The following is a 20,315-nucleotide window of genomic DNA, read 5'->3' on the forward strand; positions in this document are numbered from 1 at the left end:
CAGGATCGAAAGATAAATAAGTTAAGAATCTTTTATTTTAAGGTTGTTAATTTTATTTTAGGAAAATAAGAATTAGTAATGTGCATTTACTAGTTAAAGATTTTCCAAAGAGATTTTCAGTCAATATTTTGGACAGAGCATTTCCAGGAATTATGGAAACCGAATTTGGAATATATTGCATATCTTGAGAATATTTTCGGTTTTGGAAATTCCTTGGTGTCCAAACTTCCTTGTCTATAAATACTTGAAGTTTGCATTTATAGCAAACTAATCCTTCGTGATAGAAAACTTCATCGGTTGTGTTGCTACTGGTGTAGCCGCCTATTCAGAGAGGAGAGTAACCTAATTAGGCGAAATCTCTTACGGCCGCTCAGTTTAAAGTCTTCTTTGGGATTGAGAAGCTCTATTAGTACCGTTGGTGGGAAACTAGATAATTGCGGTTTATCTTGTGTTTTCAATTAATTTGATTGACTAACGGTGATTGAACTTTGATTGCACCTAGTTTGTTTATGCTTGAGAATCTTCTCTTCTGATATAAGATTCACTCAAACTAGATCGAAGTTTCGACAGGGATCTTTAGATTGTTTTTAGTACTAAAGACGATCTTGTCATAATCCATTGTTAACAGACTCCGTTCTGAGCGTGATTGATAACAAGAGATTCAAGTTGTTGTGCGCAGGTGTTTATCGAAGATCTAAGAAGATTTGAAGACAAAGAAGATATTGAAGATTTATGATTTGGGGTTCATAATCTTTGGTGTGCACAATACTTGTTTCAGTATAGATGATCCAACTATAATCGGTTTATCCTTGTGGTAGGTTGGATTGATTAGTTGTATATATCAGCATCAATACAATTCTTTGTGATTAAAAGTATTGATTGCAAAATATTAACAATAACCTTTGGTAGTTGAACATAAGATAGATCCAAGAACCTGACGAAGGAGTTTATTGAGATAAAAAGAAGATCCTTTGTCAAACTCACATCACTTGGTTGAAGAGAGTTTCTACCAAACAGATTTGTTGTTCCTTTACTGTTTGGAATACGAACCAAAGGAATTGTTCCAGGTACGTGACTTATTCATAAGTTGGAGGCGTGGGGATACAGACGGAACTAGGAGAACTATAGGTTTAGTTTCTTGGTCTCAACTATATGAAGTTGGTTTAATTTTGTGTAGCGGCTTAATCCTGAGAGTATTCAATTCTGGACTAGGTCCCGGGGTTTTTCTGCATTGCAGTTTCCTCGTTAACAAAATCTTGTTGTGTCATTTACTTTTATTTTCCGCATTATAATTGTTTTATTATAATTAAAGTAAATTACACAAACATTGATTCATATTTACTTGATAAGCAATCCTATTGTGTTTGGTTAAGTTCAAACCTTTTTATCAAGTAAACATACTTCGTTGTTGTATTGTCTCGATCTCGTATCCATAGACGATCACACGAAGTGTGAACCGATTAGTTGCATTGTCTCGACTCAGTCCATAGACAATCACTTTCGGATAAATGGCTTATACGTAGGAAAAGTTTTAGCTTGAGGTATATTTGGGTACCCCCGCCTTTTCATGAACACAATTGAAGCAAAATCGGTTTGATTCACTCGAATTGATAGATGAACATTATAATCACGGTTTGCAAAGATTGCATTCTTTATTTTATAATGTTTACGTTCATGTACACAACCGATTTTAGAAAGTAACCAATTAAGTATGCGTACGGGTATGCGTACTTAAGTAACCGGATTTGAGTTTGTTTTGGTTTTCAAACTCAGTAGAAATTCACGGACGTGAACTTTACGCTAGTATGCGTAAGGGTACGCATACTTTGGTAACTGGTTTGAGTTGGTTTTGATTTCCAAACTCAGCAGAAATTCACGGACGTGAACTTCCACCAGTATGCGTACGGGTACGCATACTTAGCCAGTCTCCATCAACCATTTAGTACACACACAAGTATGTATACATTTGGTTCCCGGTTTTGGACTTATACACAGATGTGCAAACACACTATATGCTTATATCCAAAGATGGTTACATGATTCTAAGCTATTTATTTCAATCATTGAAACATTCTTTGAGGATGACAATAACCGTTTTCACACACTATTAGCATCAAAGCAATTTTCAAGATATTGAAATAATCATTATCGAAACATTCCAAGTCTACACCAAATGATTGTATCACACAAACCATGTAAGATGTTATTTGGCAATTTTCACATGATATAAGATGAACTTGGTCGAAATGAAAGCTTGCTAACACATATTTCGAGAAATATGTAAGCGAGTTAAACTCAGCTCCAAATCTCAAATGTGTATATAGAAAACTATATCATAATACGACTTATGTCTCAATATAGGAGATAGGGTAGAAATAGACTTTCCAAGTGATAGACGAGTTCAAGTCTCCATATACCATTTGTAGATGAAGTTACACAATCTCCCCTTAGTAGTTCTTCGTCTTCAAATGATGAACGTCGTAATAACCAATATCAACTACACAATCTATGTCCTACTCTGAGACATCTATAAATAGGCTAGAAATCAAGACTTATAGCTTTGATCACTAACATTGACAAACATGCTTGAGATAGCAACGCATGCGAGTTCGACCGAAAACTTCGTCACTTTTAGTGAAAAAACTGTCAATACATATGGATTACAAAATAAATAAAAATTTATAGATTCTCATCAAAATGCTTGATCTCCTTGGAATCTTCAACACGACTCGAAAACTTCGTCACTTCCAAGTACTTCATGATCCTAAAGGTGTTCAACTCAGCATCATAGTTGTTGAAGATCCTTGGCGATAACAATGAGAGAATAAATGCTCTCAATCATCGTAATACAGTGTCATAATATTATTACACAGCATCAAAGTTCAATTGTATCACAACTTTGACAACAATACTATGGTGATATGTATCACTCCCCCTTAGTCAATACTTCATCTCAACATGAAAACCACTCCCCCTTACATAATGATTCGTAAACCATATGTATCTGTAGTATGAAACTACACATCAATTTTCCCCCTTTTTATCAATATAAATTGGAAAAGGTACGAAAACTAGTGGGATTCTCATGAAATTTTTATAACGATACTTCATGACCAAAATAGAATGACATACCAACTAATTTATATGCAATCATAAAGCCGAAGCTAAATGCATTCATCAAGGAGATTATAAAGATACAAGATAACCCCTATAACATTCCACAGCCGCACTCTCCACAAATATTTTGCACTTAATCACAAGTAAAAGAACTCTCCCCCATAAAATGTCATTCGCGAAAGAACAACAAAGGCGACCTTGATTTTACAAGAAAAGAAGGATTTCTTTGGATAAAACCAAATCACATGAAAACATGAATTTGTATCCAAAAAATTCAATTGAAATAACCACAAGACAACCCATGGTTAGTTCAACTGGAACACACAACTGAATTAAACACAAAAAGTGATCAATTCAATTTGCCATGCTCAACATAAGAGAAGTTATGGAGCAACACAGTATATGCACAAAAATTGTGGATCGGAGATCGACCAATACTGCGGAATACACAAGGATTCATTCTATTTTCCATCACTATTTGCACAATGACATACAATAGACATAATCCTTGTAAACAAAAGTTTTATCCTTTCTTCCATCAAATAATGACATAAAAGGCTTTAACTTTTGTAAGTCAAAAGTTCATTCTATATTTTATCAATACTTTCATACCGACATAATATAGATAACTTTTGTACAAGTATGGGACAGTCACAGGTTCACGGATGTAAACAACATATCCCATAACAATTTACAATATATAAAATCATAAAGATTAAAATTGCAAAAATCATATTCCAAAAACTTAGAATTTAAATAAATAAATCTAAAAACATGAAGATGAAAAACGTTGGACATAGCTATGTGTACTCACAATAATAGCTATTGCAAACCCTAGTTATTCTTCTAAAAACTCAAGAAATAAATTCTCATAAGAATATTTACTAGACAAAACCAAAAACAACTCTAAAATCAAAGAGCAATCACAAGCGATAATCAGAGTTCCCGGTGCGGAAGCTTCACTGGTTCCAAGACCTTCAAGCTTGTGACAGACATAATTGACATCATCTTCAGACACGACATTTAGACGATCCTTAAGTCATGTCTTCATTAGAGCAAGTTCAGTGTTGACCTCAATCAATTCAGTTCTTAACCCATCTATCTCTTTTAGAGTGTTAACAAGCAAATGTTTTGCATTGTTAAACTTTTAGATAAAGTTTTGAACAACTTCATTAGGAATCTCTTCATCATCCTCAATATCAGACAGGTTATTAGGAGATAGAGAAGACGAGTCATCAGCTTCCACGAGAGTCCCTTTTTCCTTCTCCTCTGTGAGACCAAAACCCTTATCAAGAAAACCTCTTGGAAAATAACAAGTTCCTGAAGGTGATGCCATTCTTGACAAAAAGTAGCCTGAAGTATGCGTACTTTTCAACAGGTGGGATTAGTATTTAAATGGTTTCATAAAAACCTTGAGATTAGGGTTTCCAAAGTCGGTTCGTGACATGTAACAAGCATACCCGTACGAACATGAGCTTGGCCCATTATTCCTAAAAAAACTCAAGAGGAGAAGTACACAATAAATATGACTATACAACGACAATGTCTGCCTTTGTGAGAAAACTCACAGATCTTAGCTCAATAAAAATTGTATTTATACAGAAGAACAATTTTTAGAGTAAGGGTAGCACTTTGGACAAAGCAAAAATATTTAAGGATAAGAAACCATGATTTGTCAAAAACCAAGTACAAATACTTAGGCAGAAATGTTTATGAATGATCATCCAGCTAAGAACGATAACAGGATAGCATAGAAAATTAGAAAAATATTTTTCCATCAAGTATATCTGAAAAATATATCCCACTCTATCAGGATTTTTATAGAGAGTGAAAATTCAACCTTGTGATTAGTTGACACAAGTATGAGCCTTGAGCTCATCAAATGAACGTTGTTTCTGGTTAAACCTCTTTTTCCCGATCTTTGGAGGAAAACCATTATGATGTGAAAAGTTATTATAAAATTTACTATCATCAAAATAAGACGCATAGTTTTGATTCTTATCTGAATAATTTTTCCCAGAGGGAAGTGACAACATGTCAATAATATCTTTATATCCCTTAATAAAAAAAATTAGGTTGTCATTCATACCTCCATTTTTGCTCCCTTCTTCTGGTACCCTTTTCACATCATGTACAACATTATCTCCCTTTTTGACAGAAGAAAAACCATGAGTTATTCTTGACTGAAAAACGTTGTTGAGTCTGCTTAGTTCTTGAACATTTTAAGAACACCCCGAGCTGACTTTCCTGGTGGGATACACAGGGTGAGTACTAAAACCAACTGGTTTAGACATATGAATGTCATTCAACCTGAATTTATTCTTTTGTTCAATGTGACCTTTTGAATTACAAAAGAGACATACTTTATAATCACTTGAGTGGTCAGAGGGAACTGACTCAACACCATCGCCGGGAGTCTTCTTCCTTTCATGTGATGTGGACATTCCGTGGTTAGAGGAAGACACATGCACATCTCTTTCAACAAGAAGGAATTTCGATTTTGCTTCTGAAACAGAGATTTTTCCAGTTAAGACAGAAGCAGTTGGTATAATGGACTCTTTGGAACATTCTTGAATAGAGAGTTTACTCAAACGAAGTTCAGTTTCCAAAGTATCCTTGTTGAGTTTTCCCTCATGCAAGGTCTGTGAAGAACCGATAAAGGCTTTTTCCTCACGAAGGAATTTTAGAAGAGAGTCACATTCATTTACCATACCAATAAGAACATTGACTTTGTGCTTCAACCGATTGACATTATCAGCCTGGATTTTAGCAAGTTTTAAAATCACTGCACTCTCTTTGGATGCATTCCGTTCAACTTCAGAGTCAGACTCGACAGTAAGGTAGTAAAACAAATACTTGTCAATGTACGTCTGTTTCCTTGGAACACAAGGTTCTTCTATATTTGAGATTGACAAATCCTTATCTTTAATAGATTTTATAGAAACAAAGATTTTATTTCTGGCGATGCGTTTATCAGAGACAATGTCGTCCATCTTCAGATTGCTACAAACACAGACTTATGAGGTCTTTAATGTGTGTTGCCTGCTAGGATACAAATTGAAAATGCGGGGGTCTAACAACCACACCCAACAATTCGTTTGACAATCTGAAAGGACTTACTCCAATATACTTTTTAGAGAATCAACTAGATAGTCTGAATCAATCTAGAGTAAAGTATATCAAAGAGCTTAATATCTCTAACTCTTAATTCAATCCACAATCAGCAAATAGAAATCTGCGAGCCCGATTGAATATAAGAGGAGTTACTTGAACGGTACCAAAGACCAATGTTCAAGTGTCAATCAATGTAAATCAAAAACCAAAGGTTGGATATTCTAATTGATTGATCTCAACGCACAACTTGTGATATTTCAAATATATAACAAAATATAATGTGGAAAAGAAATAACACAGACACCAGAATTTTGTTAACGAGGAAACCGCAAACGCAGAAAAACTCCGGGACCTAGTCCATATTGAACACCACACTGTATTAAGATGCTACAGACTCTATCCTAATACTAATTAACTTTGTACTGGACTGTAGTTGAACCCTAATCAATCTCACACTGATTCAAGGTACAATTGTGTTCCTTACGTCTCTGATCCCAGCAGGATACTACACACTTGATTATTTTAGTTGATCTCACCCACAACCAAGAGTTGTTAGATCCAAAGTGGAAGACTTGATAAACAAATCTGTCTCACACAGAAAAGTCTATAGATTGAATAAATCTGTCTCCCACAGAAATACCCAAGAGTTTTTGTTCCATCTTTTGATAAATCAAGGTGAACATGAACCAATTGATAAACCGGTCTTATATTCCCGATGAACATCCTAGTATTATCAATCACCTCACAATAATCTTAATAGACTAGCGAAACAAGATATTGTAGAATCACAAACGATGAGACGAAGATGTTTGTGATTACTTTTATCTTTCCTATCGGAGAAATTAATCTCAAGTCAATTATTTCAACTGTACTCAATACAATAGAATCGGGAAAGATCAGAACACGCAACTACAAAGAAAATAGTTGGGTCTGACTTCACAATCCCAATGAAGTCTTTGAAGTCGTTAACCTACAGGGTCTCGATAGAAACCTAAGGTTAAAGGAGAATCGACTATAGTTTATGCAACTAGTAACATACAAGAGGTGTGGGGATTAGGTTTCCCAGTTGCTAGAGTTCTCCTTTATATAGTTTTCAAATCAGGATTTGTAATCTGATGTAGTTTTTTAAGTGGTAAATAAAGTTCGTTTAACTCGGACTTGTGTAGACTCAATTTCAGACTTAATAATAGAAAAAAATAAAAATAAAGAAAGTATATACACAAGGTTTGTCACAATGTCGAGAGATTACTGAGACTCGGGATTCCACCAAACCTCATACCATGTGGTTCAAAATTCAATTCTTAGACAATTATAGCTCTTGTTTATTGACTCTAATTCTTTGCTAAGGTAGATTTTAAAAAGATTAACTGTAAATCACTAGCATGATGCATCAAAAGAACTTAGACCAAGCATACATCATCATACGACTTCACAACTAATTAAGAAAAATCATAAAACGATTAAATTAATGCAAAAAGTCATAAAAAGAATTAAATATAATTACCACACGTATGAAATATGGCTTCTTCCGTCATCCCAGTGTTGGGGTTTATCTCCTCATATTAATCATGATCTCAAAATATGTGTTTGTTGCTCAAAAGATGATTAAAAGAGTGAAAAGTAATAACACAGACTGTTTGCAACAGTGTATTGGTGTTGCAAAACAGCTGTTACAATGGAACTGTTACAGAAAAATTGTTGCTTTGTCGCTGATTTTAAAATCCTAGAATAAGACTGCCCTGAACAGCTTAATGTTCTTCAGCTGTTAAACTGCGACACTTTTCTGCGACTGTCTATCGAGGGTCAATGTTCTTCAGCTGTTCTTCTTCTTCAACAGCAGCAGCAGCAGAAACAGAGTTTGGTAAAGCTCTGATTTCTTCTTCTTTGGCTCTCCTTAGGTTCCCAAACTCTCGACACCTCTTCTATATGACCCAAGACATCTATTTATATCAAAAATACCGATTAAATCTCTCCCAAATCTTCCAAAATCTCTTTCCTTCTCTTCACGGCCAAGTTGCGACAATTTCTTGTTTTAGGATTTCTACGCGTTTCTGAGCTTTCCTTTTTATTCTAAACTCTTCCTTAGATAGATACAAATCTTTGGGAAGGTTTACAGCGTTTTAATCACTCTAAAATTCCCTAAAACAGGTCACACACGTGACTTTCCATATTTTCTTGTTGTGAGAAAAATCCGTCGTTTGAGCCCAATCTAATCGATTTAAACACCCATATCAGATTCCTAGACCCATAAGGAGTCTATCCTATGAAAATCAGAGGTTTAATCGACCTCAAACTCCTCCAAATCACGATTGCCAAAACTGCTCTTTAACTACACTTTTTTCCCGCCAAAACCTGTTTTTGAATGTTGAAGATGGTTGCCCCTTATCCAGAGTAGGGGTGCGATTAGCAGATGCCTGGAAATGGGATGCCCCTTAGTAATTAGGTTACCCCTTATCCAAAGTGAGGGTCCGAATAGCAAATGTCCTCCCATGAACGCAAAAAACACTTTTCGAGCCAATTTCGCCGCAAAATCTTATTTTTCCAAAAACACCTACAAAGACATAAAAAGCCAAAATAAATACAAAATCGAGCACTAACAATATATACAATTGAGATTATATCAGACACAAAAATGTGTCTATCAAATACCCCCAAACCTATTATTTGCTAGTCCTCGAGCAAAAATAAAATAGAAATAAAATCCTAACTCACTGTCGCAGGCATCGTCGATTGCATTTAGCGTATGCAATAAGCCTTTAAACCCCTAGGTGTCCCTAGTGGCGGAGTGTTGTCTCCGGAGGGCTTACCAGAGGTATACCCACAAAACCTTTTTACTCCAGACCCTAGCTATCTACACAGAACCTTGGAAGGCACTAAAGAATCTCCTTGGTTGGCATACTTATTGACTACAGGAGGAAGTACCCTGATGCGAAATTCCAATTGTTGTACACGAGTTTTCACTCAAGCATACTAAAATTCATATGAAGTGACAGAGCTCTACTCAGATAGTCGCACTATGGACATCAATATCCGGAGTCAAAACTAATCACATGGTTAGATCAAGAAGATGGATATAGAAAAACATAGATGGTTTTGATGTTTACTAGGTGAACGGTGTTTCTCATATCTGTCTGAAGGCCTCCGCCAAAATGAACCTATCCTAATGGACTGAGATACTAGTCTGACTAATATCAACACACTGGAATATACAAGGGAACCAGTGATTGATAATCTTAACTCTAGGTCAACACAACTGGCATATACAAGGGTTCCAGTGGTCGACTTTATTGAATTTATTCCAGTTGGTTTGATGGTCTGGTCTCTTTTTTTCTTTTTTTCAATTCAACTTTTTTTTTTTTTTTTTTTTTTTTTTTGTATCTCAATCACTCTAATTCACCCTAGCATTGGTAACAACTTGAATCGTGAGCCCCACCTAATCACTTAGAGAAACATAGTTTAAAAACAAAATAAAATAAAAACAGAACTGAAAAGGACTCAACGAGATTTGGTGAAACTATCATGTTATTTCTAACACCTGAGCTTTGTGCTTTTATGAATAGACTCTTTAGGTGTTGCCATCTAGTCAGATTGGTTCCTCAACTCCTACAACCAAAATGCTTCCATCCACTTAGATTGGTTAGTGCCATCCTTAATAAGCATAAATTTCTAGGCTCTGGAGTTTAATTGTGCAACTAAAAAGTTTCTCCTATACCCCCAAACTTAAATCTAACATTGTCCTCAATGTTCTAAAGATCAAATTAAAAGCATGAACAAGGAGAAACTGTTACCATTTGAAGCAAAAGAGATAAGGAAAGATATTACCGTGTTGCATGAGAATGGGTTACCTCCAAAGAAGTGCTAAGTTTAATGTCTTCAGCCAGACTAAGAAAGGGTTAGTCACCTTATAAAATCATAAAGTAATAGCCGAAATATCTGTGGGTCATCAAAACCAAATAGAGCTATCACAAGTAAAAGGAATCCGCAACATGCCAAGAAAATGAACAAATAAAGCACACCCTTGTCTAGTTTCCTGTTTAAGACAGATACATCTAGCTGTGGTTCAGGTTCAGGATTTATAACTGGGTCCAAATAAAATATTTTCATGGGTTGCATTTCCTCATAGGTTAGATCCAAATGTTCAAGTTCTAGAGTCTGGAAAAACTCAAATAAAAACTTAGAAGCACATAATAATAACCTGAATAATTGAGGTAAGTCAATCAGATTTGACTTACACAGCTGACCACAATGAGAGTGGTGATCTTCCTTAAACAAGTATGTCTACTCTAATCTCCTAAAATAATTAGGTTTAGTCTGAAAACTTAATATTCGACACATTTGAAAATCAAACATTCCCACATTTGGAAGAAAAATATTTGGTGGGAAAACAAAGTCAATCTGGGTATCATAGCCTGGGTAAACCACATCAACCAGAGGATGGGTTTCTAATAACTGAAATTTCTTGTGGACATCACTAGGTTCAGGAAAACGTGTATGAAGATAATCTTGTAAAATCGTTGAGGCACATATGTCAAGTCCCAAGTGAGAGATCTCTGTAAGAGTTAAAGGTAAGGCACAAGGAGAATGATAATCACCCCCAAACTTAGAGTTTTGGGTGTCTCTAGATAGACTAGCTACAATTTCCCTAATTTCTAGATCATCAGAATCCTGAAAATGGTCAATTTCTTCGTGTAGATTATACTCAGGTGATGCATCCTCACTCATATTTAAAAGTTGTACGAGTTCAGCTTCTTCGTCTAAGACTAATGTTTCTAAGTCTTGGGACTCTAAAACAGTATTCTCAGAATAAACTCGTTCCTCTAAACCATTATCGACTTCGTAAACAGGAAATACTACATCGTCTAAAACAGGGGTATTTCTAGTCAAATCCTCGTCCTTTTGAATAGGTGAATAATTATTAAAATTATTTGGATTTGAACTAGAAATAATATTATCATCGTAAAGCTTAATTGGAGTAACAAATTCCTGATCACTATGCCTACATATTTCAAATTCTTCATCAACATTATCCTCATCATAATCATCATTATAAGAACATGAAAATGGTTGAACCTCATCTAAACAAGTAGTGTAACCAATTTTATCCTCGTCATCCTGTTTATGCAAATAACTATCCTCATTTTCAAGGGTATTATTGGAGACACTGTATTGAAAATTAAGATTATTTCGAGCAATTCTTTCGTTCGTCTCAGCTATCAGCTTGAGGGATTCCTCTAAATAAAGTTTTCTTTCGTCATAAACTAAGTTATTCATCTCAGCTATCCTAAGTGTCGAATCTTCTAACTTCCTGAGAGACTCTTCTAAAGGAGAAATATAAGAATTTTGCTCATATGACCGGTGCGTATGTGGATAGTAATTGGGCTCACCATGGTATGGACCATAATCTTCAAAAGGCTGATGTTCCCAACTACTATTCACACTATGGTCAAAGTAATAACGTCCATTTTGAAACTCAGTCGGATATTTGCAGGGGTGTGAGTTGTCACACAAAATAAAACCCACTGACAGGGGATTCGTGGGTGGATAGAGTCTTACCTCCCGTACCAGACGGGCGATGAACCGTTGAAGTCAACTCAGGCCACCGACTCCAATGTCAGTGTACGAACCCGAGGGGCCGAGACAGTATCTAACTGTCGTCCTTCCCTGCAAACAGTTTATATTTAATTTTTAACCCTTCCTTAGGGTTTCAAAATAATAATAATGTCCAGTCCAAAAATGAAGTCAAAAATAAAAATGTCCAAAAAGGAAAAGAAAAATTACAAAAATAAAATCCTATTTACAGTTTCTAAAAATAAACAAAATAACTATATACAAAATCTTCTTCTTCACTCCTTTCAGATTCCTCTTTTCTTTCCTTCTTTGGCGATGCTTTCCTTTTATAGTACTTTTCTTTCCTTTTAGCTTCGCTCCAAATCTGAAAAGAATCGAAAAATACCAAAACGCGTAAAAAATAACAAAAATAAATAACAAAAATAAAAATAAACCTAAAAAAAATCTAAATACAAATCCGCGTCGGCGGCGCCAAAAATTGATGTAGTTTTTTAAGTGGTAAATAAATTTCGTTTAACTCGGACTTGTGCAGACTCAATTTCAGACTTAATAATAGAAAACAATAAAAATAAAGAAAATATATACACAAGGTTTGTCACAATGTCGAGAGATTACTGAGACTCAGGATTCCACCAAACCTCATACCATGTGGTTCAAAAATCAATTCTTAGACAATTATAGCTCTTGTTTATTGACTCTAATTCTTTGCCAGGGTAGATTTTAAAAAGATTAATTGTAAATCACTAGCATGATGCATCAAAAGCACTTATACCAAGCATACATCATCATACGACTTCACAACTAATTAAGAAAAATCATAAAACGATTAAATTAATGCAAAAAATCATAAAAAGAATTAAATATAATTACCACACGTATGAAATATGGCTTCCTCCGTCATCCCAGTGTTGGGGATTAGCTCCTCATATTAATCATGATCTCAAAATATGTGTTTGTTGCTCAAAATATGATTAAAATAGTGAAAAGTAATAACACAGACTGTTTTCAATAGTGTATTGGTGTTGCAAAACAGCTGTTACAAAAAAACTGTTGCTTTGTCGCTGATTTTAAAACCCTATAATAAGACTGCCCTGAACAACTTAATGTTCTTCAGCTGTTAAACAACGACATTTTTCTGCGACTGTCTACCGAGGGTCAATGTTCTTCAGTTGTTCTTCTTCTTCAACAGCAGCAGCAGCAGAAACAGAATTTGGTAAAGCTATGATTTCTTCTTCTCTGGCTCTCCTTAGGTTCCCAAAATCTCGACACCTCTTCTATATGACCCAAGACATCTATTTATATCAAAAATACCGATTAAATTTCTCCCAAATCTTCCAAAATCTCTTTCCTTCTCTTCACGGCCAAGTTGCGACAATTTCTTGTTTTAGGATTTCTACGCATTTCTGAGCTTTCCTTTTTGTTTTAAACTCTTTCTTAGATAGATACAAATCTTTGGGAAGGTTTATAGCGTTTTAATCACTCTGAAATTCCTTAAAGCAGGTCACACACGTGACTTTCCATATTTTCTTGTTGTGAGAAAAATCTGTCGTTTGAGCCCAATCTAATCGATTTAAACACCCATATCAGATTCCTAGCCCCATAAGGAGTCTATCCTATGAAAATCATAGGTTTAATCGACCTCAAACTCCTCCAAATCACGATTGTCAAAACTGCTCTTTAACTACACTTTTCCCCCACCAAAACCTGGTTTTTGAATGTTGAAGATGGTTGCCCCTTATCCAGAGTAGGGGTGCGATTAGCAGATGCCTGGAAATGGGATGTCCCTTAGTAATTAGGTCACCCCTTATCCAAAGTGAGGGTCCGAATAGCAAATGTCCTCCCATGAACGCAAAAAACACTTTTCGAGCCAATTTCGCCGCAAAATCTTATTTTTCCAAAAACACTTACAAAGACATAAAAAGCCAAAATAAATACAAAATCGAGCACTAACAATATATACAATTGAGATTATATCAGACACAAAAATGTGTCTATCATAATCCAAGTTACCTTGGTAACAAAGCATTCAACATTCACCGTTAGATGAAAAACCTGATTCAACCAAGCTAATATATTTCAACTATTAGATCGAACTTAGCTTGTTACGCACAAATAAAATGTACCCTCATTTAGGTTTATGTAACCATACCTAAACGTGTACACCATGTTGGTTCACAAATAGTTAAACGAGGTTAGCTATATGATTACTCTCATATCAACCTTATTCATCTTAACCATAACTAGTTCAAATGACTCAAATGAAACTAGTTGAAGAGTTGTTCAATTGTTATATTCTCATAGAATTACACAAGAACACAACTGAAGCAAAATCGGTTTGATTCAATCGAATCAATATATGAACATTATATCCACGGTTTACAAAGATTGGATTCCTTATTTTATAAATGTTTAGGTTCATGTACACAACTGATTTTAGAAAGTAACCACTTAAGTATGCGAACGGGTATGCGTACTTAAGTAACCGGATTTGAGTTTGTTTTGGTTTTCAAACTCAGCAGAAATTCACGGACGTGAACTTTCCGCTAGTATGTGTACGGGTACGCATGCGCATACTTTGGTAACTAGTTTGAGTTGATTTTGATTTCCAAACTCAGCAGAAAGAACTTCCACCAGTATGCATACGGGTACGCATACTTAGCCAGTCTCTATCAACCATTTAGTACACACACAAGTATGTATACATTTGGCTTTCGGTTTTGGACTTATACACAGATGTGTGAACACACTATATGCTTATATCCAAAGATGGTTACATGATTCTAATCTCTTTATTTCAATCATTGAAACATTCTTAGAGGATGACAAGAGCCGTTTTCACACACTATTAGCATCAAAACAATTTTCAAGATATTGAAATAATCATTATCGAATCATTCCAAGTCTACACCAAATGATTGTATCACACAAACCATATAAGATGTTACTCGAAAATTTTCACATGATATAAGATGAACTTGGTCGAAACGAAAGCTTGCCAACACATATTTCGAGAAATATGTATGCGAGTTTAACTCAGCTCGAAATCTCAAATGTGTATATAGAAAACTATATCGCAATACGAATTATGTCTCAATATAGGAGATAACGTAGAAATAGATTCCAAGTGATAGATGAGTTCACGTCTCTACATACCTTTTGTAGATGAAGTTCCACAAGCTCCCCTTAGTAGTTCTTCGTCTTAAAATGATGAACGCCGTGAAAACTAATCTCAACTACACAATCTATGTCCTAGTCCGAGACATCTATATACTAGGGTGTAAATATCTACATCTAAAGAATATGACAAGCTACGAAGGGCGTAAACTATAAAGTGTAAACTCCAATTCAGTAGTTGGATTGTTTCTTCAGAAGTAGGACGCGTTGACGGATCAGTACATTAGGTGACGCTTGTAAAACCAAAAAAAAAAATGGAAAAACTCTGAGAAATTTTGTTATGCAAATCAAAGCCAAGCACGAGAAACCTCTTCTTTCGTCACACGAGGTAATCATTTCTACATAGCTCGAAACCCTAGAAAAATCTTGAAACAAATTCCATTAGCTCTTCCATTTCTCTGTCAAATTTTGTCTTGAAAGTATATTGTTGAAACTTTTTGTGATTAATTCATGATGTTGAAATTTGGTAATTCTCGATTATACTCCTTCGTTTAGGAATTTTGTTGAAATTCTTGTGACTTGGTGTGATATTAGGTATGAAGTTAAATTGCTGGTTTCTGGTAGAATTATACTCCTTTGTTTAGGATTTTAATTGAAATTCTTGTGACTTGGTGTGTTATTAGGTATGAAGTTCAATTGCTTGTTTCTGGTAGAAATTTACAGTTGATGTTAGTGTTTATCTTTAGATAGTGGAATTCTGAACAGGCATAGAGTTGTTATTACTTTAAATATGTGTCTTTTGATATATTTATCATTGTTTTGTCGTTCTATTAGTTGCATATGCCATTGAGGATGGATGATGATTTTTGAGCTTAGAATTTCTAGACTAGATTAGAGATTGATAAATTCTGGAAATAGAAAACATTAAATAGAAAATAAAAAAAAAACACGATTGAAATTGAAGAGTTCTGGTTTCAGGAGGAATACTTTGTTTTTGAATGGTTTAAACTGTACTTGCAGATACGAATATTACATGCTGAATAGTTGGACATCTAGTTGCATTATTGAGACGAGTTAGGAGTGTATAAAAGATGGAATCGGATTCTTCGTCTGCTGTAAGAGCTCCTGGTGCTCAAGTTCCTCTTGCTCCCAGGCAAGATAGTTCTCCACGTGAAGGACCATCCATATTATCTGCTTCTGGCCTATCATCTTGGGCAAAAAGCTTAAAAATCCAACAGCCTTCGCCGGAGGCTCCGGAAGGTTCACAGACAAGCTCTGCAAAGGCAACTCTTGCACGTCTTACCAGTGGGTTGGGCTTGAGATCATCTCCAAAAGCTGCTGTTCCAGATGAAACTGAGGGAACCTCATCAAATGCACAACCTGGAGTTTTTGAGTCCCTTGCAAAAGGTTTTGTTGACTCATCCAAGAGTGCGGTGAAGGCTGTCCAGGTCAAGGCTCGCCATATGGTCTCACAAAACAAAAGAAGGTATCAGGTAACCAATTAAGTCAGTATGATGGCAAGCCTTTTCCTAACTTCTTCCTTATCTAGTATAACAGAATAATGGATTTCTCGTATCAGCTGATATAACAATCCACTTATTTTTGCATAGCCATGAATAGATACGAGCCTTGTATTTGTGATTAGTGCTTCCCTTTCTACTTTGCTGGGGATCCCACTTTTAAACTGGAAACAGGGAACTACTAAATTAATTTGGGATTGGAAACAAGTGATAGGTGGAGCTATTCTCCATTAATGTTGTTTTCTGGTTTGAAGCAAACAACTACCTGTAACAGTTCCGCCTCCAGTTACTTTTCCAGTATATCCTTGTTTTGCTATAAGTTCTTTAGCCATTCATTTGTCTACAACGAGTACCTTTTATCAATCTTATCCAGGAAGGAGAATTTGATTTGGATATGACGTATATCACCGAAAATATTATTGCTATGGGGTTTCCTGCTGGTGATATGAGCTCTGGGTTTTTTGGATATGTTGAGGTGAGTCATTCAAATATATTAAACTTGCTTATCAAACCAAAAAAAAGAAAAGAAAAAGAAAAAAAAGTAAAAATTTGATTAGAGTTATGTCCATCCATTTTGACTACATCAACTTTTCCTTATTGCTTATTGAGAAATTTAATGCAGGGATTCTACAGGAACCACATGGAAGAAGTAATCAAGTTTTTTGAAACTCATCACAAGGTGAAAATGCGATTACTATTTTCAGGGCTTACGTATAACTGTATCCTTGAGGCTCTAGTAGATTGACGCTCAGCGATTATCTGATGCCAATCCAGTGGTGCTTCAATGTGAAATTTCGTAGTTACTGCTGCTTTTTTGTCTTGTTCTGTTCAACCTAGAGGTGTTAAGATACCTTGAGACCCAATATATTGTCACCTTCACCCCTCTTCGTACTTTTGGAAAGTAGTAATACGAAATTCTTGCCGCCTTAGTATTATATAGTTTTCGGCCAAGAGGCATCATTACTCCCTCAAATGCTTCTCAGCTGTTCACAGACTCACACTTAGGATTCTCTAACGCTCTATAAAACGCATGTTTTGCTTTGATATGTTTATTATGGCTACAAAGTGCTTAATCAAACTTCATTGACAGGACAAGTACAAGGTATATAATCTTTGTTCAGAAAGGCTGTATGATGCCTCATTATTTGAGGGAAAGGTGTGTTATTTTTCTTTCAGTCTCTTTCTTTTTCCCTCTCTTTTTCTCGTTGTATTTAAAGAACCAACTGCTTAGGTTTTTTATTCTTTTAGGTCTCATTTAAAGCATAACCATGGATTACAATCTTTCACATTACCAAACCTGTTGGTTTTTTCCAATGTTCACGAGATACTCAATTGACATTCTGGAACAGCTATATTGAAAAAGCACAAACATTTGCTCTTTTCTGTGGACTTTACTGTCCGAGGGAGGCTATACGGACCAGTCTTCCTGACTCTGATTTTTTGAATTACCACACTACTGCAGAATAGTTGCTCTACTCCTTTCTCATGTTGCTTCTAATTGCCTATGATGTCTTACTGGTCCATAGGTTGCTTGTTTCCCGTTTGATGACCATAACTGCCCTCCAATTCAACTCATCACATCATTTTGTCAAAGTGCATATTCATGGTTAAAAGAAGACATAGAAAATGTGGTTGTTGTTCATTGTAAAGCTGGCATGGCAAGGACAGGATTGATGATCTCTAGCCTTCTTCTATACCTGAAGGTTATCTGATGCTTCTGGTCTTAATTCTCATTAAATTTTCTTTTGTCTATAGTCATTCTCTTACTTACTATGTTTCGATCTGAATCATGTAATCTTGCAGTTCTTTCCAACAGCCGAGGAATCAATGGACTACTACAACCAGAAAAGATGTGTGGACGGCAAAGGACTTGTTCTTCCGAGTCAGATTGTCAGTATATCTATCAAGATAATTGTTACTAATAACTAGAATTAGAAAAATCTCTCAGAAGTACATACACTTTCATATTTGTCTTACAAGGATCTTGGCTTCTGTTTCTTCTAGAGGTATGTCAAATACTTCGAGCGCATCTTAACATATTTCAATGGAGAAAATCAGCCTGGACGCAGGTAGGAAGTCTATAATGTTTCATGGTCTAAACTAAATGTCAATATGCCAGCGATATTACTGACAGTTCTTTCTGTGCAGATGCATGCTTAGGGGATTTCGGCTTCACAGGTGTCCTTACTGGATAAGACCCTCCATTACTGTTTCTGATCATAATGGTAAGCTGTGAAGCTCTTTCCATTAGCATTCTTGTACGTTCTTTTGATATGACTGACATGTTATTCCTCCTCACAGGTGTTCTTTTCTCTACGAAGAAGCACCATAGAACCAAGGATTTGATGGTACACCTTCTAACTGTCATTGAATTTCTTAACTTTTCATTTCTAAATGTCCAGACGAGTGTGTTGTAGTCTGCTTCATGGATAGGCTATGTTTCATTTTTGCAGCCAGAAGATTTCTGGTTTAGTGCTCCAAGGAAAGGCGTCATGGTTTTTGCTCTACCAGGGGAGCCTGGTCTAACAGAGTTGGCTGGCGATTTCAAAATCGAATTCCATGATCGCCAAGGGGATTTCTACTGGTATGTAAAATTATTCATATGTACTGGCGGTTTAACTCCTACACGCTGCATTTTTGTTTGTCCTTTGACACTGTCATAGTTTATTTCCTGAAACGAGTGATTCTAGCTAATCAGTAGATTTTCTCCCTTCCCCCTTTTAACAGTTGGTTGAATACGACAATGATAGAAAATAGAAAAATCTTAAACACCTCGGATCTTGATGGATTTAACAAGGTAATGCTCTAGCTGTAACTCTATCTCATGCTTTTTTTTTTCTTTCACAAAACTTCCTTCTTTTATTTGGTGTCAACTGTTAAGTACGGTATATGGATTTTGTTCTGTAGAGAAAACTGCCTTCCCCAGGATTTCTGCTTGAGGTTGTGCTGGTAAACCGTGATGATAGTATCCAAACAACCCCCACAACTGCTGATGACACCAACAAGGGAATGGGAGGAAGTTCAGCTAGTATTCCTGCCAACATTGGTGATCGGGAAGCTACAATACCAGATATGAGTAAAAGTATCAGTAGCACTGATAAGGATGATGTATTCTCCGATGGTGAGACAGAAGAAACTGGTCATGCAAATAGACAAGCTCAAGTTGCTTCCAAGGAAGCCGCAGCTACTGGTCTTACTGCAGATTCCAAACCTAGCTCAGCTTTTGAGGAAGTGGCAAGCATATCACATAAAACTGATCAAATTTCATTGAGAAGCAATGGACCCCCAGAAACCCCAGCTGCAAATGTACGTAAAAGTAGTGAAGATGGCTCAACAAGCGTTGATGCATCAACAGAAGGGATAAGTGACTTCAAGGCAATTGCAGCAGATACTTCTGTTTTCAGCTTTGGTGATGAGGATGATTATGAAAGCGACTGAGGTGGTGAATGTTTTCTACTATTCAGATTGTTTCTTTGTACATAAATGATCATAAGAAGTTCATCAAGAACTTATGTATGCAGCTGGTGTTTAATGGAAATAATGCCTGTGATGTTCACACTTATTTCTCCATACCATATGGTTAAAATATGCTCCCTGGTCCTCCTAGAGATAAACCTACTTCTCCTACATGTATTTTTATCCCACTTCTCTAACATGCATCGATGCGGCCGGTAAACCTACCCAATGTCACGCCAACTGCTGTTTTGGCCATTTCATTTCAATAGGGGTGGGAGGATTTTCGAAGCCTGGAGACAGAATGCATGCAACCACATTAGAGGGCTATGAATTGCAGTTATCCCTCAACTGAGGGCTTACACAAAAACATGGGTTCATCCTGTAAAAGCATGTACCTAGAGGTTTGACCAAGGCAACCGATTAACC

The 20,315-nt window shown here is 35.9% G+C and overlaps 1 protein-coding gene across 1 annotated transcript; it reads left to right on the plus strand.

The window, feature by feature from the left end:
• Positions 1 to 15,139: 15,139 nt before the first annotated feature.
• LOC113346701 (phosphatidylinositol 3,4,5-trisphosphate 3-phosphatase and protein-tyrosine-phosphatase PTEN2A-like) lies at positions 15,140 to 20,003 on the plus strand. The gene is made up of 13 exons (XM_026590187.1): positions 15,140 to 15,301; positions 15,934 to 16,406; positions 16,807 to 16,908; positions 17,056 to 17,112; positions 17,524 to 17,589; positions 17,960 to 18,136; positions 18,237 to 18,323; positions 18,438 to 18,502; positions 18,582 to 18,658; positions 18,735 to 18,781; positions 18,887 to 19,017; positions 19,161 to 19,230; positions 19,341 to 20,003. The coding sequence occupies exons 2-13, from the start codon at positions 16,005 to 16,007 to the stop codon at positions 19,869 to 19,871; spliced, it is 1,812 nt and encodes a 603-aa protein (XP_026445972.1). The 5' UTR covers positions 15,140 to 15,301; positions 15,934 to 16,004; the 3' UTR covers positions 19,872 to 20,003.
• Positions 20,004 to 20,315: the final 312 nt, after the last annotated feature.

This window comes from Papaver somniferum, chromosome 2 (assembly GCF_003573695.1).
Source record: "Papaver somniferum cultivar HN1 chromosome 2, ASM357369v1, whole genome shotgun sequence".
In the NCBI taxonomy this organism is placed as follows: domain Eukaryota; kingdom Viridiplantae; phylum Streptophyta; class Magnoliopsida; order Ranunculales; family Papaveraceae; genus Papaver; species Papaver somniferum.

Excerpts from the sequence above, each read along its gene's own strand:
- LOC113346701 (XM_026590187.1), top strand. The coding sequence starts at position 16,005 with ATGGAATCGGATTCTTCGTCTGCTGTAAGAGCTCCTGGTGCTCAAGTT. Across the intron at positions 17,113-17,523 it reads TTTTTGAAACTCATCACAAG|GACAAGTACAAGGTATATAA; the intron begins GTGAAAATGCGA and ends CTTCATTGACAG. Across the intron at positions 18,503-18,581 it reads GAAAATCAGCCTGGACGCAG|ATGCATGCTTAGGGGATTTC; the intron begins GTAGGAAGTCTA and ends CTTTCTGTGCAG.